The sequence below is a fragment of the Danaus plexippus genome (genome assembly GCF_018135715.1).
Source record: "Danaus plexippus chromosome 29 unlocalized genomic scaffold, MEX_DaPlex mxdp_37, whole genome shotgun sequence".
NCBI lineage: Eukaryota > Metazoa > Arthropoda > Insecta > Lepidoptera > Nymphalidae > Danaus > Danaus plexippus.
The window spans coordinates 655,618-669,064 of NW_026869858.1; the positions used below are offsets into that span (position 1 = coordinate 655,618).

The 13,447-nt window shown below is 33.0% G+C and overlaps 2 protein-coding genes across 3 annotated transcripts; one reads left to right on the forward strand and one right to left on the reverse strand.

Annotated features, from left to right (window-relative positions):
• Window positions 1–407: 407 nt before the first annotated feature.
• LOC116776882 (ferritin heavy chain) lies at window positions 408–5,897 on the reverse strand. 2 transcript variants are annotated; one of them, XM_032670170.2, is made up of 6 exons: window positions 5,692–5,897; window positions 5,396–5,466; window positions 2,342–2,484; window positions 1,923–2,057; window positions 1,359–1,508; window positions 408–918 (listed from the first exon to the last, which is right to left on the reverse strand). In XM_032670170.2, the coding sequence occupies exons 2-6, from the start codon at window positions 5,460–5,462 to the stop codon at window positions 763–765; spliced, it is 651 nt and encodes a 216-aa protein (XP_032526061.1). In that variant the 5' UTR covers window positions 5,463–5,466; window positions 5,692–5,897; the 3' UTR covers window positions 408–762. The 2 variants fall into 2 exon arrangements, with proteins under 2 accessions (XP_032526061.1, XP_032526060.1); XM_032670169.2 differs by lacking the exon at window positions 5,692–5,897 and having other exon boundaries at window positions 5,396–5,685.
• Window positions 5,898–6,258: 361 nt separating this feature from the next.
• On the forward strand, window positions 6,259–10,150 carry LOC116776881 (ferritin light chain). The gene is made up of 5 exons (XM_061529211.1): window positions 6,259–6,472; window positions 6,731–6,854; window positions 8,082–8,315; window positions 8,551–8,729; window positions 9,770–10,150. Exons 2-5 carry the CDS (start codon window positions 6,737–6,739, stop codon window positions 9,932–9,934), a joined length of 696 nt encoding a protein of 231 aa, XP_061385195.1. The 5' UTR covers window positions 6,259–6,472; window positions 6,731–6,736; the 3' UTR covers window positions 9,935–10,150.
• Window positions 10,151–13,447: the final 3,297 nt, after the last annotated feature.

Sequence of the window (13,447 nt, forward strand, 5' to 3'; positions counted from 1 at the left end):
GCTGCCATCTAGTTAATCTTAACCACACATACCAACTATAGGTGACAATTTAAAAATCGAAAACTGTTAACTCTCCGTATGTAGTGACGGAATCTATATTAGTGCAATCATACTGTATCCGTACCACAAGTTTGCACACTATATACAGATACATCGGTAAAATTACGTGTGAAGATAGATAGACGAAAAACTATTCGTTTGGTGTGCATCAACAAACCAGTGAGCTCAGGAAGATCCTACATTTATTCTCTAATATTTTCTATTAAATTCAACAATATTTCAGTTCCAATAAACTAAAATAATTGTCTAATTTGTTGACCACCAAAAAATATGGCCGCTAAGTATGTGGCTTTCAGACCAAAATTATTTTTTTTTCTCTCAAAGAAATTACAAATAAAACGACAATATGGCGATCAAAGTTTATTGACAAATGACACTGTTTGATCTTCTATAACGCTAATGATAAAATTTACTGTTAAATACTAAAAAAAAAAAACAGAATGACTAAAAAAATCGCGTGATACTATTACATACGTATATTCATATTAAAAAAAAATATCCAACCGGTCGCCTTACTATACGTTCGCAACGACCAACTTGACAGTTAATCAACCAAAAAAAAACTGCGAACTCACAGTATTCCGTCAATGCAAACCTGTAATAAGTAACTGAGAAGAAATAAGAAATTTTAACAATTAAATATGATTATAATATTCTACAGTTATGAAAGACATTTTAAATATCTTTTTTAATCTATGGCTCTTAAATGTCAATTCCGAGGAGTTTCTTGTCAAAGATGAACTCTCCCAGGGCTGAGTGACGGTCCATCATCTTCTTGAGGGTGCTGGCCTTGCCGGCGAGGTCTCTCTGTCCCTTGTACTGCTCCTCGAGGAACTCTCCGGTCAAGTAATCAACGAGCTGGAAACAAAATTACCCTAATCAATAGGTTGTCAAACATCAGACGTCCCAATATCCAGTTTGTGTGATAGTCCCTATGATTAAATATATGTATATTTTGTATTTAAATAATTTAAAGCATATATGTAAAAAGGTTTTATGTCAGAGTAAAAGGTTTATATGAGAAATTGTACAACTGCATGCAGGAAGTAATAAATTTGATTATATATATATATATATATAACTAAACTGTCACTAATGTCTGTACATACATTAGAGAATTTATTATCAAGGAACTTTGAAAATAACTTAATAAAATATGCATTACTGCTGTAATTTATGTGATTGTGTGCGTGTACACAGTGGGAGGAATATTTAAACCTATTTCCTATATATTTGTATTTTAAACGCAGTCACAGGCAGAGCTAGTGTCATAAAATATAAGGTAAACATTTTCCTACATGGTAATCGTTGTTGCCTTCTCCGGTGCCGTCTCTGTCGTTCTCACACTTGATGATAACATTCTTAATGGCCTTTGTGACTTCCGTCTCCAACTTCAGCGCATGTTCCAGGGCTTCCTGTCCGCTGACCCAGTGCTTGTGTTCCGGGGGCTGGAAATTACAGAGGTTGAGCACATTATGGATTTTTTATTGAAAATCTTAAATAAAAACTTCTTTCAGCTTAAATTATATTTAATTCTTAAATTGTTATAGTAAATTTATTTGTCTGATATTTTTTTATTACTTTTTAAAAATAAGCCTCATAGAATCTATCTGTCAACAACAGCTGTCTGTCATTTTAACCGACCTCAAAAGAGAAGGAAGTTCTACACTATCCTATACGCTAGGTACGGTATTACTCATTCAATAAAAGGCCAATGTTCAAAATATGTTTTTTTTTATAAGGAAGGCTACAATTCTGAGGTAATTCCTTTGTTACCAAGTGTGGTTCTGACAGAAATATTGGCAAAATCTAATAGTTATAATGACAAGGCGTACCTGTGGTCTCATATAATGTATACTCACCCTAATAGTGATAAGCGAGGACACACTGTTGGTTAGTTCTCCCCTCATCAGCAGGTATTCTATCAGCTTCATAGCGTGCTCGCGTTCCTCAGAACTGGCGTCGAAGAACAGCTTCGCGAAACCTGGCCTGTTCACCTGTAGACCAGATAGTTTATATAGGAATATTAAACCTCTTTGGATGACGTTGTTTTTTTTTTAATCCGCGGCAAATGTCAGCATTGTAACTGCATTTTGCATACTGAAATACGCGTACTGATTTAATTTGTGATTAAAAGCCTTTAAAATGTAAAGGTTATAATGTAAAAGTTTATACAGATAAACTATTTTGTTAAAAAAAAAAAAAAAAAAAATAGAATGCACGCGTTCAAATTAACGAATTCCCATACAGTCAATGTATGCATATAACTTTCACTACTCACGCTATCCTTGGAGAAGTAGGCTCCCATCGCGAGGTACTGCACTGAAGCCGCCACCTCCAGCTGTATCTGACGGCGGACACTGTCGCGGCACCCGTGGGTCATGGTGATCCAATTCTTAGGTATATTGACCGGGTTGACATTACCTAATGGTGATAGGAACTTAATGAGATCTAAGAATTCCGCGAGTGTTCATTTTAATGAAAATAATATTATCGGACAGACGCGGTGTGAATGCCCGTGATCACGGTTGCTGCAAAGTAACCGAAACGTCGGGACTCGGGAGTATGGAGTTTTTAAAAATAATAAAATACGCGAAGGAATCCGTAAATATTAGTTTCATTTAGGTGATAGAAACTCTTAAATTTCCATAAAACTTACTTCGTTCAAAATTTAAAAAGAACTTAATTTACTTCGTGAAAAACAAAATATCTGGTTAATATTCATAGACATTGCATTCAACTATTCAGTTGTGGGTTTAATCTTTGTGATAATAAAATTTCAGTTGCCCTTTAATATCATTTCTTAAATTAAAAACCTATTAATGATAAACTCCGTCATTAAAAATTGTATGACACAAATGAAAACTTGGCCTTATTTCAAAATTAATAGGTAGATAAAATTTCAAGTTTATTAACGAACACTCCAGTTAAATGTATGCAGAAACAATCATATCCACCTTTCTCCTTAAACAAATTAAAACTCCAAAAAAAAATTAAGACAAAAAATTTACTTTTGAAAAGATGTCAACGGTTTTTTAATCGATACAATTAATATCAAGCCAAAGCAAATACCAACCTAACAATATAAGGACATTACATAATTTTTTAAATAAAACACATTGATACCAACATAATAATAATCTATAAAAAATAGGAATTTCATAAGAAACTTTTTTAATTTTTTATATTTTAATAATGCATTATATTAATATCTCATATAAAATATATTTCTTGTTCTATAAAACTTATTCAGTTTGCCTCACATGTTTGTTAATGATATTGATTGACACTGATGTTTATTTACGGTCAGCGAGGTCGTTTGAAGTCGATTAAACGTCTAGTTTATTCAATTCATTAATAACGAGTTATATAGAATAATAATAATAAACGAATATTAGAACAGTAAAGTAAAAAGTCTTATAGTGATTTCATGACGACAAATACATAGAAGCTAAAACCGTTTGCATTCTGCTTACATAATTTATAAATTTCACGTTTTATTTTTATATAAAAGTTAAAAAAAGAAATAATTTAAGTTATTTCAGACTGTACAATTAAAAATATAATGAATTATAAAAAAATAACCCATTGTCCGATATTGAAAAATAGCTTTTTCATTTTAACTTATTCATAAATAAAATATACGTAACGCTGATAATGACGACAATTGTAATATAATACCAGTTCTGTTTTTGAAATTATTTTCAGCGTTTTTATTTTTTTTATTGCGATATTCCGTCACAATGACGGACAGCCATTTTGTATTTAAAATTAACACAGCTTCCGTAACCTTAAAAGCAAATACAGAGAATATCTTGAATTGAACTTGATTGAACATTTAAAATTGAAATAATATTTTTATTTACTTGTCATCAAGATAAAGCATGTTTTAGGAAATAACTCTTAACCTGCAATTAAATAATAACAGGCAGATGATAAAAAAAATTGTTACCAGTTGTCAAATTCTGACAATTTAAATTGATTTCTGATATAAAATCTCAAGGATCTCTCGTACCTGATCAGATATGTGTGAAATGAATAAGATAAAACATACGTGATGAAGCCTCTGATAAAATAATATGATAAAAATACCTTTGTCTTGCTGTCATGAATCATGATTGATTTCAATGTCATATGCAAAGGGTAAAAGGTAACTTACAAAGTCCCCCAGGGACAGTCCCACGATATTTCTGCTCAATTAATTATGTCGAGTGCGAATTAAAAACGTGATAAATAATAAATGTTTAAAGAATTATGAATCTGTAGAAATGAAACTAACTATTATATCATTAATATCCTCCTCTATCCTTCATTAGAGGATCGACACAAATAATAAATTGTGCCTTCGATAACAAATGATTTATTACAAGTCTAGACATTTATAATAAAAATCTAAAATCCTTTTTTAATTTAAATATTATCAACATCGATAATTTTAGTTGAGAATTGTGATTTCAACTAAGTGCTTAAATTTTATTGGTTCCCAAATACAAAAAAACACTTATCATTACTTTTGTTAATTTACTTTCACAGATCTTGCTTTGTAACATGTACTCTGAATATATATACATATATATATTTATATATATGTGTTCTTGCAAGATACTTTCTCATGACTAATCTTGGACACAAATTAATCTATTTTAGTAATATTCGAAGTACATGTCATATAGCAAGATCTGTGAAAGTAAATTAACAAAAGTAATGATTTTGTATATATATATATAAAACACACACACACACATTTATATATGTGTGTGTTTTATATTACTATTTTGACATAACAAGCAAAGCATTCATGACAAAATGACAAATAATCAGACACTAATAGATAAATTGTTCAAATATAGAATATTTATTTGTAAAACAAAATTAATAATTCCAAATGAAAAAATGAAAAACGAGTGTTGTTAACACTTATAATTTGACTTTAAGTATGTTTACAGATATAAATAATTTGAAAGACCCATCCATAGCTGACTGTGAAATTTTCATTGACTTAAAATTGTTTTAAGCATAGAATTATCTAAATTCTAAGTGATTGTCATATGACCTAAGCAGATATTTCTTTCAAAAAAGAGGCGTAATGAAGAAAGTTATGTTTTTTTTCTTTATTATATCTACCGTGTTGCGTTTTCCTTTGCTACTACGAGTTGTTTTATTAAAAAATGGGGGTACATTAAGTTATTATTTGTCGTTTATTCTAAATAGTGTTGAATATAAAGTTAATAATGCTGATTAGTTTGGTCACAAAGATACGTAATTAATCTTTAATATTAAGCAGACATTAGAAAAATAACCTTTGCACTGTGAACAAAGAAAAAAAATTACTTACATTGTGTGCCGAAAGCCGAAGGGCAAACAGCCAGGACAGCGAGGATGACAAACAAGAAGGTCTTCATGTTTCTATAATAAAATAATAAAATCACAGATATTTTGACGATACAAATGTTCTCGAATTGCTGCGTAGCGTATGTGTACTCGATTGAAAGCGCCTTTACACTCACTGGTGTAGAAGGCTACTTATCAACCCGAAACAAAAATAAAGACAAAAGCTATTTGGTTCGATTGCTCTGAATATTATTTTATACTACGCAGCGATAACACCATCTCATGTTGACAAGTGCTTACCGATGGAATGAAAGATATTATACACCACGGGCGAGTGAGATAGAAGATTCGAGGTTTTGTGTTCCGACAGCTTCGTGGAATATTTATTTGGCCTCGAACCGGTTTTGAGTACTTTTAAGGCGTTCTTTTACATTTTTTTCAGATAAAATTGATGCCTAAGCATCATTTGTTTGATAGGTAGACAAAAAAAAGGCCTATCAACAATGCAAAATTGTTACGAAATTCCTTGGAACACAAAACCTCAGCGGGAATTCATTTTTGGGTTGCAAGAAACGTCGTTGGCCGCATTGCGGAGTGCGACGGAGAGGGGTGATGTTACAATACCAGTTATCAGAATATACCCCTAATAGTGGAGATATATCACCAAACAATACACTTAAAAACCAGCGCGTAACTCGTGTTTCGATATTGTTTAGTCACCAAACCTAACAAAAGGTATCATTGCATATATATTAAACCATATTATGTTGAAATATGTTGTTGATTTCTGTATAAATAGAAGGGAGTATCGGTAAAAATATATTTGTCACTGGCCACACAGAGCTCAGTGTACAACTTCTAGATAATGTACCTTTGTATATTGTCGCTGCTGTCAAGCACTTAACTACGTAGAATTGTGAGATAAATCGGTATATATTTTGTTTTGTCTCAGCGGACGTCCTATCACTGTTCTTTGTTGGGATTCGCCTTCTGCGCCAGTGTGTGTAAAGGCTGCTTTCTCAACGGATCTACGCTTTATTTTATTTTATTTATTTTTTAATCATCCTCATTTCTAACGAAGGTAAGTGACAATTCTGGCGGAATCATTATCAACCTTCGTTTCAATATTTTTTTTTATTATTTATTATTATTCACATCACTCTAAATAATTTTATTTTATCGAAATTATCAACTTTTTATATCTTTATTACATTTAATCCCCAATAAATCAGTATTTACAACTGTTGTTGATGTAATTAATTCTTATCTTGAACGATTATTTTACGGCATAAATATATAAAAACAAGATTAAATACAATTTTGATTTTCTTGTTATTAGACAAAGATGTTGAAAAACGCTGCGTTCCTCGCGTTAGCTGGTCTACTAACATTGGCCTCAGCCTCCACGGATACATGTTTCCATGATGTATCCATGGATTGTAGCCAGTCTTCTAACAGCCTTGGTAAGTAAAAATTTTATATATGTCCAAGCCAAACAATTTGTCCAAATAGGTTTTATATATAGATGTGAAAAGGTTGGATATTTAAGATATTTTATCAAATAGATTATGATTAATTCGTAACAAATTATACTGTTAGTAATCATTAGATTGTATCCAAAAGACAAAGACGTCTAACACTTACACGATTTTTAATATTAGATTGATATAACAATGTTTTTGTTAGTTTTAGACTCAGAGACTATGTATTATGTCATTCCATAGTGATCTTTGCCCTTGACTTTAGTATAAGTTAACTTTAAAAATATTATAAATAAAGAAAAGGATTTCTGATTGTAAAAATAGTATACACTTATATTTATTTAAACATAAATCGGAAGTTCAATAAGTATTCCTTGAACGTATTGTGAAGGTCTTAAAAAAAAAAATCAAAAATAGATTCCACAAATCACAATGACACATCACAGTGATATTATTTTGTTATAAAGAAGCGCCAATAATTAAATTAACATATTTTTTTATTTATTTTTTATAAAAAAATTACTTTTTTATTTAAATTTACGATCTTTATTAGTTTTCAAGCCTATTTCATTGTTGTGTTTCAAAAATGGCGACTAGGCGTAATATAAAGCGCGTGTGTATCAACAAAATTATGTTTGTAATTTGTATTTTAATTATCCATAAAATTTATCATACATGACGTATATATGTTAATGTCTGGCCGATTTATACGTTTGTTAATAAAGTCAACGGAATTGTACTGTTCTGCTTAACACAACATTATTTTTTTAAATATTCTTACTACTATGTAAATTCTTAACTTAATCAGTTTCGGAACACTTATAGTCAGATAAGATTATATTTTGGGATGAAGGTGCTTAGATAAAAATATATATTTAAATGAGACTAACGTTTTCGGATGACTACGCGTATTTTTTTTTTTAAGTATAGGTATACTCCCGACGTTTCGGTTATTCTACAGCAACCGAGATCACGGATAGACGAGATGTTCCCTCGTGAGACATCTCGTCTGCCCGTGATCAAAGTTAGTTTAATTTAAATGATCACTCGCGAAACTCTTAGATATCAAAATATATTTAATTTAGTATAAAATGAATGATTTAGATATAGAACGAAGATTTCATAAACTATAGCCATCTAAGTTAAATCAACGCCATTGGATAAACAATCATGTTCATAAAATCCCGTTTTCTTCAATCAATCCTATAGCTCTGCCAAGCTGTAACGCGATCTATGGCAACTTCGCCCGTCAAGGCAACGTGGCCATAGAACTACAGGCGTACGCCAACCTCCACCTGCGGAGGTCTTACGAGTTCTTGCTGTCATCCGCCTACTACAACAACTATCAGACAAACAGGCAGGGCTTTAGCAAACTCTTCAGGAAGTTATCCGACGACGCCTGGAGCAAGACCGTGGACCTCATCAAACATATCACCTTGAGAGGTTCGGATTGATCCTTATATAAGAGAAATTGTGAATTTATCAGGCTTTTAGGCTGTAATCTGGTAATGTAGACATACTTTATTTGAGATATATATATATATATATATATATATACACAAAGCCTATTATATATTATATATAAGATTCTATTGTTAGTTTACTTAGTTTCAATAATTCTGATTATATCATAATCATTCTTATTGATCAGGAATTTTAAATCTCTTCTCACATCCAGGTGGTTCCATGGACTTCATGGTCCGCAGCGCTATAGAATCTGTTAAGAACAGCACTACAGAGCTCCAAGAGCTGGAAGCGCTGGCTCATGCTTTGGACGCCCAGAAGGAGATGGCTGAGAGAGCCTTCTACATCCACCAGGAGGCTACGAGGAACAATCATAAGACTCATGACGCTGAGGTCAGTTATCACTGGGTTTTTTTTTGGGGCTGAGATTTTATATATGGCTTTGGAATAAAAAAGTTAGAAAATTGATATTAGCTGTGGATGTATGGGCACCTTGTTTGAATTTCTTGATGACCCTTTAAAGCTATTTGTTAAATAAGATTTAAATTCACTAAGACTAGATCAGTCTTTCCCAAAGTGGGCAATATCGCCCTCTTGTGTGCGCTGCAGCCTAAAGGGCGGTAAGAGACCCAGAAAATGATGGAGGCGTTGTGTAGATGCCGGGGGGTGATTTTTAATTACCTGTAGCTAAGATAGGTTATAGTGGTTTCCAGTAGCTACAAAAATGTGGGAGCTAAAGAATAATTTATTCTCAAAGTAGGCGGACAATAAGTTTGGGAACCGCTGATCTCGATGGAAATTGTTGGACAAAAGCGGACACATATCGGATTTTGTGTAAAATTGTGTTAGCAGAAACATGTCAGATTACTTTATAGTCTGTGACCGCTAAAATATTTTTAATAACAGAAACGTTATCTGATAAACAATTTTAAATTATTGACCTCATTATAATAATCTGTATAATAACCAAACCAATGTATGACCTGGTACCTCTGGAATATGTCTGATTGCTTTAACTATAGGTCCCCTCGCTTGCATCATTATATTATATTAAATATTGAGGCCGAGATATCAATTTTGGTCACCGATGGTAACAACACCCTCAACTTTCACTGATTGAGGCATCATCTGTTCTGTCTCAATAACCCATTTAATGCTGGTCACCAATTTATCAAGACCCTCAACTTTCACTGATTGAGGCATCATCTGTTCTGTCTCAATAACCCATTTAATGCTGGTCACCAATTTATCAAGACCCTCAACTTTCACTGATGAAGGCATCATCTGTTCTGTCTCAATAACCCATTTAATGCTGGTCACCAATTTATCAAGACCCTCAACTTTCACTGATTGAGGCATCATCCGTTCTGTCTCAATAACCCATTTGTCACCAATCTATCGAGACCCTCAATTCCACTGATCTCCTCCCACAGATCGCTCAATACCTGGAAGAGGAGTACATTGAAGATCACGCTAAGATCGTCCGCGACCTGGCCGGCTACACCACAGACCTCAAGCAGTTCATCACAGCCAACAGCGGCCAGGACCTCTCGCTGGCCTTGTACCTCTTCGATGAATATCTGCAGAAGACAGCATAAATGATTAATCAATAATACATAGAGCACATATGTGTAGTGTTTCAATAAATTATAACATACGAGAAAAAAACAGTTTTATTTCGTTTATAATAAATAAAATTACGTATGTAGTTATTTTTTTAATCTGTTTAGTGTATAATTTTACTTCTGCCGTGTTTTGTTTTTATCTGTTCCAAATGTCATTAGTGTATAGCGTCAGATAAAATATTAAAATATGACGAGCGTTTTATTTACAACCCACAAATGTTTTGTGATCCTCCACACAGTACTCAAGATTATAATTCGTGCAACAAATGACGACATTGGCAGAATATTCCACGACCTAGTGCGAATGAAGCCACAGCTTTTAAAAAAAAATATTTATAAATAGCTTTAAAAATATATATATAGTACTAAACATTTAAAACAAATAAATATTTTTCGTGTATAAAAAAAAAATGTAATTAATACTAGATTATTTAATAAATGTGCCGTCTAGACTTCTTTTGGTTACAACTTATGTAGGTAAAATTATTTTTTTTCAGTGTTCTGTTTCTTAACATTCTTAAATATTGACACATAATATATATCGGATTTATTATAAATTCATTATTTTAAAGACAGGACGCCAGCCTCGCTGACGTCACCAATGTCACTTGTTTCAGTACGTTCCAGATATTTAAAATGAAACTTCAATTCTTCTAAATGTTCTTGTATTTCTCGAAGGTTCTTCATAATCACATTCCTTATGATCCGCACTCGCTGAACTCTGCAGTCCGCTGTCGTGCGTCCAGACGTCATATTTATACCAGAATTCAAACATAGTTCTATTCTCTTTGATTTCGTTTTACTTTTAACAATAGTAACGACGACCAATAAGTTGTTATAGTAATTGATGACAGCCTCGAGCTATTTTCATGTTGCATCCGTCATTGAAGCTGCTTGCGCCGATATATATGTTTAGCTTTATTCACTTTTCAAAATATATTTATTGATTTTTCAGGAGTATAAGACGTACTATATATAATTGTATACAAACATTTCGTGAACTAACACTTACGTGCAAAGAAACGAGTAATGTAATACGCTGTGCCTTAGTATTTTCATTATTTTAGGTGTCACAGTTGGTGTACCGGTTTTAAATTTTCCGATTACATTTTCATCCTTATGACACTCAGCTCCCGTACGGGAAGCTCATAAAACTTTTAAATAAAAAAATTCCATACATTTTGAAAAAAATGTTGCTAAAAATGTCTATAGTTTGATAAACAAACTCATTATCTTCATATACTACAAAGACCCAGTACATATATACTCTTGTTGTAACGTCGTTACTACGTCACATATATTATTCCTTTGTTCTGTTCAATAACATTATTAAAAACTAAGTTTTGCCTGCGATTTCTGTTGTAATGTCAGAATAAGGCCCAATGAATATAAAGAGTAAAAAAAATATATGTATGAATCCACTATCAGCGACATTTAGGTCTGTTTCACCTAACTTCATACTCAATGCTAGTGTAATGTCGTGATACCTCGGAAACAACACGGACTACCGGGATAAGTATTAGCCTATACTGTGTATTTATAATATTGGTAGGATAAGATTAACATTACCATTATAAATGCTTGAGATATTTTTTTTCGATTTTCTTGATCTTATTGTTATATTTCATATAATACTAGCTGTGACCCGCCACTCCGTCTGCGTAAGAAAAATAATAAGAAACTATGACAAAACTTTAAAGCCCCTTAAGCGCCCTGCCTCCCTAAGTTACTTTTTATTACATCAGCTACTTGCCAATAAGTCCCTTTAAACGCGGTTCAGCCATTTTAGATATTAGCCGAAACAAACATACACTCGTATTGTGTTGTATGTATTTTTTGATGCCACATTATAAAAAAAATTCGTTGAAAAATAAAAGTTTAAGGGTGAACAACCCTTATCACTAAGGGGTATGAAAAATAGATGTTGGCCGATTCTCAGACCTACTCAACTCGCTCACAAAATTTCATGAGAATCGGTCAAGCCGTTTCGGAGGAGTACGGGAACGGAAATTGTGACACGAGAATTTTATATATAAGATGACTCTTTGGATTATACTTATAATATGTAATCTCTGATATATAAGTTATATTACTGAGGAGTTTTATCAAAATTCTTTCAGTCGTTTTCAGTGATGGAAGAGCAAACATACCTACCCAATCACAATCTTTCGCGTTTATAACATATCATACTTTACCGTAAGATAAATTTAAAAATAAGTGTGACTTACAGACCTGATAACAATATGTCAATACATATACTATATTCCATCTTTTTCTCACAATAATAAGATAATAAAAGATATTTACTTCTCTCTGTCAATATATGCAGGCCGTTGTTCATCAACACGCATAAAATTGTCATCTTTCTTTCGATCTATAGTCTATACCTACGCTATACTCAGCGCACCAACCGTCAGAATGGCCTTATCGGCGCAATTCTTATTATTTGAATAACTAATAATTGAGGGTAGTTGAAATTATCAGGTGTCATCCGCATAACCAAATGCGGAGCCACCTGTGCAAGTGTAGTCACAACAATGTTGGTATAAATAGAGGCGACAGTACAGATTACAGATAGACTCCCATTACACAAAACCACACCAACAAACACCGCCTTCGCCGGCGAAGAGGTCCCGTCTCATACACGTCGCTCCGGCGTTCTGCCGTCGGGGACGTCATGTAATCCAATCTCCGATGTCATCCTCCACTACAACGACGTCGTAAGCCGAAGTCCGGTCTCTTAGAGGCACCCTTGGGACGGGCGCACCCCTCCGGTGGGCCCGAATTAAACGGGTAGTTCCCGTCGGGCCACCCATCTCTCTCGGTGACGCTGTTAAAGCCAATAAGGCTAACAGCTACACACACTTCGAAAAAAAAAAAAAAGATTACTGATAGTCTCGCTCGACTCGTTGCAGGGTACGGACCTCTTAGAAGTAAGGGGTTCGTCAAACCGTCTACGAGGTCACCTTCAAGAGTGAGATCCTAACGACATTCAAGAATAAAGTCATCGGTGACATAGTTATGCTGATGTCACTCTTTTCGAAAACGACAGTGCTTCCTACTCCGACATATCAGAAAAAAATTACGGACAACCAATTTCAATTTTAGTTCCGAAAAAAGGGACCCATATCCTACATATCATATCATATACAAAACGCTGAGGTCGCTTCACTGAACTTGTAGTTATTTTTCGAGCTTAACAAGAAAATAAACGGGAAAACGCGTCTCGCATTTACGAAATACAATTTAATGTCAAATATTCCTGTAAAATTTTGACCACAAACTATGAATAAATGTAAATAAATTGTATTAAAGCAATAATCAAGAACTAAATACTTTCCCCTCTTTATTTTTTTCCATTGTCGCTAATTCAAATACACTTAATAATCCATTTCGTCGACGCGCGGAATTAATTAAAATAATTTTCACACAATAGTTTTATTTATAAATATTTTTATTGATATTGTTTTCAAGACGATATTTTTT

Excerpts from the sequence above, each read along its gene's own strand:
- LOC116776882 (XM_032670170.2), bottom strand. The coding sequence starts at position 5,462 with ATGAAGACCTTCTTGTTTGTCATCCTCGCTGTCCTGGCTGTTTGCCCT. Across the intron at positions 2,485-5,395 it reads TTCGGCTTTCGGCACACAAT|GTAATGTCAACCCGGTCAAT; the intron begins GTAAGTAATTTT and ends TATCACCATTAG. Across the intron at positions 2,058-2,341 it reads CCTACTTCTCCAAGGATAGC|GTGAACAGGCCAGGTTTCGC; the intron begins GTGAGTAGTGAA and ends TCTGGTCTACAG.
- LOC116776881 (XM_061529211.1), top strand. The coding sequence starts at position 6,737 with ATGTTGAAAAACGCTGCGTTCCTCGCGTTAGCTGGTCTACTAACATTG. Across the intron at positions 6,855-8,081 it reads CCAGTCTTCTAACAGCCTTG|CTCTGCCAAGCTGTAACGCG; the intron begins GTAAGTAAAAAT and ends TCAATCCTATAG. Across the intron at positions 8,730-9,769 it reads ATAAGACTCATGACGCTGAG|ATCGCTCAATACCTGGAAGA; the intron begins GTCAGTTATCAC and ends CTCCTCCCACAG.